The sequence below is a fragment of the Eleutherodactylus coqui genome, chromosome 5 (assembly GCF_035609145.1).
Source record: "Eleutherodactylus coqui strain aEleCoq1 chromosome 5, aEleCoq1.hap1, whole genome shotgun sequence".
Lineage (NCBI taxonomy): Eukaryota > Metazoa > Chordata > Amphibia > Anura > Eleutherodactylidae > Eleutherodactylus > Eleutherodactylus coqui.
Genome location: NC_089841.1, coordinates 161,863,254 through 161,872,494, shown reverse-complemented (window position 1 = coordinate 161,872,494; position 9,241 = coordinate 161,863,254). Strand labels below are relative to the sequence as shown.

At 41.7% G+C, this 9,241-nt stretch overlaps 1 protein-coding gene across 1 annotated transcript; it reads left to right on the top strand.

The window, feature by feature from the left end:
- The first annotated feature begins 1,429 nt into the window (after positions 1-1,429).
- LOC136627984 (solute carrier family 2, facilitated glucose transporter member 9-like) lies at positions 1,430-7,826 on the top strand. The gene is made up of 5 exons (XM_066603544.1): positions 1,430-1,456; positions 3,666-3,767; positions 3,885-3,960; positions 5,112-5,239; positions 7,374-7,826. The coding sequence occupies exons 1-5, from the start codon at positions 1,439-1,441 to the stop codon at positions 7,551-7,553; spliced, it is 504 nt and encodes a 167-aa protein (XP_066459641.1). The 5' UTR covers positions 1,430-1,438; the 3' UTR covers positions 7,554-7,826.
- Positions 7,827-9,241: the final 1,415 nt, after the last annotated feature.

Below are 9,241 nucleotides of genomic sequence, written 5' to 3'. Positions count from 1 at the left end.
GGGGACCTGGAAACTATCAATCTGAGATGGATCAAATTTTGGCAGAGCAGGAGATGCGCAAGAAGTCTAAGATCCTGAGTGTCATAGAGCTGGTGAAAGAACCCTCCCTACGTTGGCAGTTCTACATTGTGATTGTTATTACACTTACTCTGCAGATGTCTGGCATCAGTGCAGTTAAGTAATTTCTCTACACAGTCAACATAACCATGGGGTCAGAAGACTTAGCGAATGTCTCCATGCTCAAATAATAAGATCCTTTCTTCATACTTAGTATGAAACTTTCCAAAGATTACTCATTTATTTGCCACACACTTTAAATGCCATTTATGCTGTTCAATATGTCTTGCTCCTTACATATCACAGTGTCGTAAGCTCCATCGATTGCACATTTTTTAAATTTTGGCACACATTTTTCACATTACATTTTTGCTACAATTTTAGCGCTTATTCCTACAAACCAGTGATATTCAATATGTAGCTCACCATTTGTTCCAAAAGTACAACCCCCAGCTAAGAATTGTAGCTTTGCAACAGTTGAAGAACCACAGGGTTAATACTAAAGATATACACTGATAAAGAAGATAAAAAAATTAGCCCAGTGTAGTCAGGCAAATATAATATTTGCTAGAGTTTATTTAGAGAGGTGGTGTAGAATTCTAATATTTATGGAGGAAAGTGATGTACATGCTGAGTTTTTTTTTTGTAGAAATACGATAGTGATTAATGATTGCATAGCTACCAAGGTGATATATGGTAAGAACTGCTTACTGGTAGCAAATACTTTTTTTCCCAATGGAAGAAGAGCTAAACCCCTAATCTAAAACCCTGCTAAAATCAATGACAACTAATGGAAATCTTAAGAATAAAAACTCCAAAAAGTAATACAAAGACAGGTGTCATTAATCAGATTTTGGCTATTTACATTTTTTTCTACAGGGTATATCTATTCAAATAGATCTTTTGAAATTGTTAAATACAAGTGCAAAGATTTCTAAAAATTACAAAGTAGAAAAAAAATCATTACCAGCAGAGAGGTAGAGCAACTACTGAAGTAACATTAACTTCATTAAAATATTTTAACTCTTTCCTTTCCAAGGCACACATCTTAGAGGGAACACTATACATGTACAGTAAAGGCGCAAATACGTGCATGTACTTCACTAATACAGGGGGACTACCAGTGAATTCCCAATGCAAATCTGCATTGTCTGTGGCATTGTACTGAATGTAGTTTCTAATTTTGGTAATTCAGGAAAGACCACTGTATGTTGAACATATTGGAGGGCCTTTGTAACTTGAGATACCGGTGTATTCATTTATTTTTCCTCCTTAAATTTTGTTCCAGATTTTCTATTATGCGAACAGTGTTTTCCTCACTGCTGGATTGCCCCCAGAGAAAATTCCCTATATATCTCTAGGAATAGGATGTTTTGAGCTGATGGCTGTCTTGTTATGTGTGAGTATTTCAAAAGAAACGTATTCATTCACCTTTTAATCACTACAAAAACTGGCAATATTGTAAGAAGCTAATTCGAGTACAAACCATTTAGATCCACTATTTATAACAATAAAAGGCCATACATAAACTAGCTGGGTTCTCACAGGGCGTATTCCCAGCGGAAATCTTGGGGTTTGGCCGCAGCAAAAAAACGCAAGATTTCTGCCGCGAAAGCGCTGCTTCAAAACCCGCAGCACTTAGCCAGGGGTTTTGAAGCGGCCTGGCCATATGCTTTTTCGTTGCAGCCGGCGCTCCTATAGAGAAGAGCGCGGCCGCAGCTTAATAAAAAAAAATGAACATGCTGCAGCTGGCGAATTCACGCCGCAACGCCGGCTTCTGCCGTGACGGATTCACCATCCCATGTGGACGAGATTTCTGAGAAATCTCGTCCACATGGCTGGCCAAGCTCGGGATTAGCGTCCGCAGGCGGACTTGTCGCATCGAAATTTCGAACGGAATTTCTGTGGCAAATCTGCCCTGTGTGAACTCAGCCATATAATGAGGTCCGTTCCAGCCCAAAGTGAGTGGCTGCTGCGTAAGGACTTGGACTCAAGCAAACGATTGGAATGAAAGAAATCATTGTGGAATCATGTGAGATAATTACTGACAAACAATCCTTGTGACATGATGTTTTATGATACTTTATAGTGGCATATAAGATCACATAGTTGGATGCCAGACTTTGATATTCAGGGCTATAACATAGAATAGGAAACTACTTTGATTTAATCTATACTAAAGGGCAAAAGTTATATGAGATTATGAAATAGTAGTGTGCTAGGGTTAGAAAATCCCTTCTGTTAGGGTATATGGTTGTAAAACAATAGAAGTATATTGTTTTCTGCAACAACATATTATTTTTTGTTAATAAGAGGTAGAGAGCTAGATGAGAGAGCTAGATAGATAGATAGATAGATAGATAGATAGATAGACCATGTTCTGACCTGTCAGTTAGCTACAAATATCAGGTGGTATCATACTGGTATGGGCTTTCAACATCTAATAGGTGGGCAGTAACCATGTACTTTGGCAGCAAAGGATGCCACAGTACCTTAACGCCATAGGATGTACATTAACATCTGCATCTTTAGGGTATGTATGACGGAACTGGCCTCACAACTAATTGGAGCTGTTAACTCTTTAAATGCTCCTGTCAATTCTGTCCCGTACAGCCCCCCCTCGCGATGAGCTTGCTGGGAGCCTTGCAAGTGTCATGGCAGCCGGGGGCCTTCTAAAAGGCCCCAGGACTGTTCTGGCAGACTGCCTATCAAGCCACCGTGGGGTCGCTTGATAGACTGCCTGCCTGATCGCAGTATGCTATAATGCTATGTCTATACATCATACTGCAGGAGCGATCAAAGCATCGAAAGTTGTTGTGCCCTCAGGGGACTAAAAAAAAGTAAAAATAAGATTAATAAATCTTTACGTATTATAAAAAAGTAATAAGTTTAAAAAAAACAACTTTTGCCATATTCATAAAAAAAAAAGAATCTAAATCATCAAACAAAAATACATATTTGATATTGCCGCATCCATAAAAGTCCGATCTATCAAAGTAATGCATTATATACCCCATACAATGAACATCGTCAGAAAAAAAAATAAACAAATGCACTTTATTGGTCTCCTAGAAAAAAGCAATCAAAAAGTTGTATGTATTCCAAAATCATACCAACGCAAATATAGGATGTCCCGCAAAAAGTGAGCACTTGCACAACTATGCCAACGGAAAAATAAAATGTTATTGCGCTCAGAAGATGGTGGCAGCAAATACAAAAAAAAAATAAAAAAATTAAATGCCTGAAAAAAATAAGTAGTACAGCAAAACAGGTATCGTAATAATCGTACTGACCCATTGAATAAAATTATCATGTAATTTTTGTTGCAGTTTGTGTGCCGTAGAAACAAGGCACACCGAAAGATAGTGGAATTATGTTTTCTTTTCATTTTACATAATATGGTACAGTAAATAGTACCCGCAAAAAACAAGCCTCCATACAGCTACGTCGATAGATAAATAAAGAAGTTACCATTTTTTAAAAGGGGGGAGGAAAAAATAGAAAAGGGGAAAATGAAGAGGGCTGCGTCATAAGGGGTTAAACTCAGCCTTCTGTTCAAAATTATTTCCCTACCATTCAGAAAATTACATTTGGTTTTCTGTTTGCAGAGTGTACTGATAGAGCGCTATGGAAGAAAAGTCCTTCTGCTTGGAAGTTATGGGTTCATGGCTACTATGCTAGGTGGTCTCACAGTCACTCTGTCACTTCAGGTAATAAAACATATCTTTATGTCCATCCATCATAACTGATCTCTGTCCCCATCCCATTTCTCTAAAGATATTAGGGATAAGCACAATTAAACAATGTATGTTCTCTCTTTAATCCAGGGCTGGGCTCATTGGATTCCATATTGCAGTGCTGTGTTCATTTTCTTCTTCATCTTTTTCTTTGGCACGGGTCCAGGTATTTATTCACCTTGTGAAAATATAAGGTACCATTCAAATGTTCTTAAGTTTAGTTGACGTAAGTACACAAAAAATGTAAATGTGTCTACCGAGTTCATTCAACCAGCCAGGAGGATGGTGGCAGCACTTTTCTCTGACAACCATGAAAAATTGTTTGTATCATGGAAAATATCTTTTTCCATGCTGTTTAGTATAACATAAATGAACTCTTCTCATACCGTATGACTAGCGCTGTTAACTCTGTTCTCATCGCTTCCTTCTCCTACAAAGTCAGATCTCCTGATAAGTTCCTGACCTCATTCTAGTTTTGAATTCCCCCGCTGTCAGCGCTGTGCAGGTAAGTGCTGTGATTTGATCGAGCGCCAGCCAATCACAGCCGGCGCTCCATCATTCACAGCCATTCAGTGGATGACATCACTGAATGGCTGTGATTGGTTTATCGAGCGCCGGCTATGCTTGGCTGGCGCTCGATCCAATCACAGCGCTTACTTACACAGTGCTGACACTGGAGGAATTCAAAGCCGAACAGGAAGTGTTCAAGCAGCATGCCACACCACCGGGGAGACCATCGCATCGGGGATGCAGACGCCGGCTGGGAGGCGAGCATTGCATTTTTTCTTTACCTAGTATATATTCGAGTACAACTAGGCTGATGCTCGAGTCAATAAGTTTTACCATTTTTTTTGTGTTAAAACCTATTGACTCAGCTTATACTCGGGTAGGCTAGTACTCGAGTATATACGGTATACTCCTTTTAAAAAACTATACATTTTTAAAAAAATCATTTTTTTAGCTTTTTACCCCCAATAAAACTGGAAAACGGGAAAAAAGGGCAGTAACTCAAACACATGGGTAAAATTCCTAAAAAGTGCCTGGTCCTTTAGGTACAAAACAACCTGGTCCTTAAGGGGTTAAGGAAAGACACATCTGTACTTTAGATTATTATTACACTGTGATTTGTGCTGTCTTATTTTCCATTGGTAATATAATTGGATACAGCCCTATTTGAGCTTTCTCCCAATTTTCTACTTATATCCCTGTATATTATGTAACTTGTGCTGCTCAGGCACTTGTTGAGGTCTGGTGATATTCTGGGCCTACAGATGCAGCAAGGTTTAACTGGAGTCTCATTTTGTCTTTACTCCATAGGGACATTAACTATTGCCATCGTTATAGAACTCTGTGGCCACTCTTCCCGTGCGGCAATGTTTGTGATCATTTCTTGCCTCAACTGGATCGGACTCTATGTGATAGGGATGGTATTCCCGTATATGGAGGTGAGTATGCACTTTTTATACATTAGAGCAAACACTATGCAGCTCTGTAAATGTCCTAGGCTATCATAGAGGGCAGATATGGTGGCCATCTTCATGTTTCCTGGTGCCATATGAAACCATCGTGACTTCACCGTCACATCACAGTGGTTTGATGGCTGACAAAGGGAGCCCCTCCTCTGTCAGCCATTAACACACCGTGGTTGCATTGACCTCAGCATGTAAAGCATTAAAGGGGTTCTGACACGAAAAATGTTCTTATGCTTTAACAGCCCTTGTTCCATGGTCTGCCTAATGGACACAGGGAACCCACGATTTTTGACCTGTTAAAGCATAAAAACCTAATACTTACCTTGTGTTCTGTTGTTGTGCTGCGGGGGTCATCTCCCAGCAGGCAGTCTTCTTCCTCCGACGAGCTGGATTGCGCGCATGCGCAGAAGACAGGTGCCCTCTGACAGGAGTCAGGATGGGCCGCCTCTCCACTCTGCAGGCGCCAGGACGGACGGGCCGCCCACAGCAAGCACTGCTTGTGATGTGGTGCCCGTCCGTTCACCTCGGAAGTGGCTGACAGACGGAGCAGAGCAGGAAGCGATCATTTTGACTGCTCCAGCTCTGCTTCCAAAAGCCACAGAAGAAGATGCCGGATGGAGGGGACATGCTTGGCGTTCGGGCCTGGCCAGGCAAGGTAAGTAAAATTTTTTTTTTTAATGTCATGTCAGAACCCCTTTAACGAGCGGAGATTGGTGGTTTTTCAGTTCCTTGAAGTTAAAGCAGGTGCCAGGCTCAGCCTCCCAGAACATCATACACCTCAGGAGACCAGGGCTGGTATTTTGTTGCAGCGCTGTAAAAAGGCATATACATCAAAATAAAGCCTCTTAATGGTTGTAATAAAAAGCTGCATTAAGGGGTCATTCATTTAATTAGTCACCCTTTAACTCTGCTCCAGCACACCACTCTGGTCCCTACTGGTACCAAAAGTGATTAAGTCACATTCATGTGACCACTGCAGTCAATCACTGGTGTGCATAAATGGCATGTAACTGATTGTGACGTCATTGCTTCTAGTTAAAGGGTTACTCTGCTGCTTTATAAAAAATTAGTCGTTACAGCTCAGGCAAAAGGCCGCCTTTTCTCCTGAACTGCTATGAGGAATCATAGAATCAAAGAATGGTAGAGCTGGAAGGGACCTCCAGGGTCATCGGGTCCAACCCCCTGCTCAGTGCAGGATTCACTAAATCATCCCAGACAGATGTCTGTCCAGCCTTTGTTTGAACACTTCCATTAAAGGAGAACTCACCATCTCCCACTCACCACTTTTTTGAGAGCTTGGCCATCTGATGTAGAAAGAGTTCATCAATATCTTCTGTTTGTCCAGGTGGCCTATAGTAAATGCCTACAATGGTGTCCCTTCTGTTGTTCTCTCCTTGTATTCTTACCCAAACAGTTTCTACAGAACTCCGATGCTCTGAAGCTTGAATCTCTGTGGAGATTAATGTTTTCCTAACATACAATGCGATAACTCCCCACCTGCTGAAAGGGCTGCCTCTAATTGGCTATTGAATGACAGCTGAAAGCTGCCTTTGATTGGTCCCTGCGCTCAGCCAATCAGAGGCAGCACTTACCCATTCAGGGGTTTCACATTCAAGGAATCACCTGCTGCCGCTGTCACAGCTGCAGCAGGGGATAGCGGGCTGTGATCTTTTTGAGCGGATAAACACTGTTAGGTGCGTTTTTTCCGCCATAATGCCCGCTTCGGTCACGCAAATTTTTTAATGCATCAGTTATGCGTACAAAAATGTGTGCATCAAAACGCCTGTGTGACTGAGCCCTAAACATGCATGCTCGGTTTGGCTGAGCATGTTTGTTTTTAAATGATGAGAGGCACAAGCTGCTGTCAGATACCTCTGGCAATGGCCTATTTCCTGCAGGAACAATGGATCAGACAGGCTGAAATTCAGTATTCCTGATTCTTCTTTCCATAGATATTTGCTATCAAGTGAGATCCCCATATACATTAGATGGTTGACTTTTACCTAATATATATGGTCAGCTAGTGGATCTCCATTTCATTGTAACTGGGTAAATTGGGTTCTAGGTCCATCGTTCATTGCTCTCACTTTATTTCTCTTATTTTCAGGCTGCTCTTGGCCATTATTGTTTCCTCATCTTTTTGGCCAGTATTGTGGGCTCAGGAATGTTCCTGTTTTTCTTCCTTCCGGAGACAAAGGGGAAGACATTACAGCAAATCACAACAGAATTCAACAGGCTGAATTTTAAACATAAGAAGTTACCCATGGAGTTTTCCACCAGCTTATGATGAACTGTTAAGGGCCGTGTCACTAGAGTGGACTTACCTGCTCTACGTACTTGCTGAGTTGAAGATGAAATAGAATGTGCATAGAGGCAATGTAAATGTTACCCTGCATGCTTTGAGAACGCTATATGCTCTGGATCCTCTGGAATAACATTGGGGGTAATGGGCTGAATTAGATGGACATATGTCTTGTTTTTCAGGCTTACACTCTATTACTATATATACTATATGACACATTTCTGTTATAAAGTGACATAGACCTAGCATATATACTGCTTGCAATGTGTAGATGTATCCAGAATGTAATCATCTCTTCCCCATTATGTCAGAGTGCATATTCTTAGATTATCCTGTATGTAGTGTTCTCGGAGTATAATTGGAAGATGAAGGGATTTATTTTAATATGAGCTTTGCAGAGAGGCTCCCGCTGTTGTACTGCTGTCCAGCATATAGGACTGATCGCTCTCCCTCCTCCTGGAACGTTCAGATCTGTCAGCTCTCCTATGCTGCCCTACAGAAGGAATTGGATTAAAGTTATGTTATATTCAGTGCCTCCGCACAAAGCTTAAGGAGATTTATTGTTCTCCAGGGAATGTTAAAAATAAAAGTTTAAACAGAAAATAATTTGTTTTAATTTTACTTCTCATTCTACAAGAGAGGAATAATAGGGACCAGTGACATTAGTAACCTATATGTACAGTATACTGCCACATACAGGCAGGCATTAGGAAATCAAGCTTCCAAGATCTTTGCACTTAACTCACCTTTAATAAGGCCTCATATCCACGGGCACACACGGTTTCCAAATGTGGAATCCCGCAGCGGTTTCCACCTGTGTCAGCAGCCATGAGGCCTAAAAAACATTTTCTTACCTGTCTGGAGTCGGTGCAGGTCTTCTCCGTCCACGGATGGATCTTCTTTCTTCTGCACTGTGGATGCACAGTACATTTTTTTTTTAAACTTCTGCTTTCCCGTGGATCTGCAACACGTCCACAGTGTCAGCAGCGGGTGTGCTGCGGATCAGGCGGCTTCCATTGACTTCAATGGAAGCCGTCCATGCAGGAATCCGCATGCCTTGATTGATTTGCAGATCTCCCACGCAGTTTCTGCAAATCAAATCCACCTGTGGACATTGGGCCTACAATCACAAACAGCATACTAAAATGTATATTCAGTTGTGGGGAAAATTTCTAGGAATCCAATGTACAAACTAAAAATTTCATATTCTTGTAGGATCTGTTCATAATGTGACAACAGTAATAATGTGAAAAACTCAGTTTGAGGGCTTATTCAGACATGCGTATATTGGCCGGGTTTTCACGCCCAGCTGACATACACTGTCCCTCCCCCTCACCGACTCTCTGCTTCTCTCCTCCCCTCCAAGCGGCTTGCAATGGGAGTGGGTGAGATGGGGCGGAGCTAAGCTCCCTCCCTACCCATTGTCCATAGCCAGTAATCGGAGTTGGAGGGACAGAGCAGAGCTTAGCTCCGCCCCCTCCCATTGCAAACGCAGGAGTGGAGGAGAGAGTCAGAGAGCCACTGAGTGGGAGGGAAGGGGGGATCGCTTAGATGGAAGCGTATATCGGCCGGCCATGAAAACGCTGGCCGATATATGCTTGTGGGAATAAGCCCTCAGACATATGAAAACTTATGCAAAGGAATAAAAAAGGAGATGTGTCCATAACAAGCAA

Excerpts from the sequence above, each read along its gene's own strand:
- LOC136627984 (XM_066603544.1), top strand. Across the intron at positions 3,768-3,884 it reads CAGTCACTCTGTCACTTCAG|GGCTGGGCTCATTGGATTCC; the intron begins GTAATAAAACAT and ends TCTTTAATCCAG. Across the intron at positions 5,240-7,373 it reads TGGTATTCCCGTATATGGAG|GCTGCTCTTGGCCATTATTG; the intron begins GTGAGTATGCAC and ends TCTTATTTTCAG.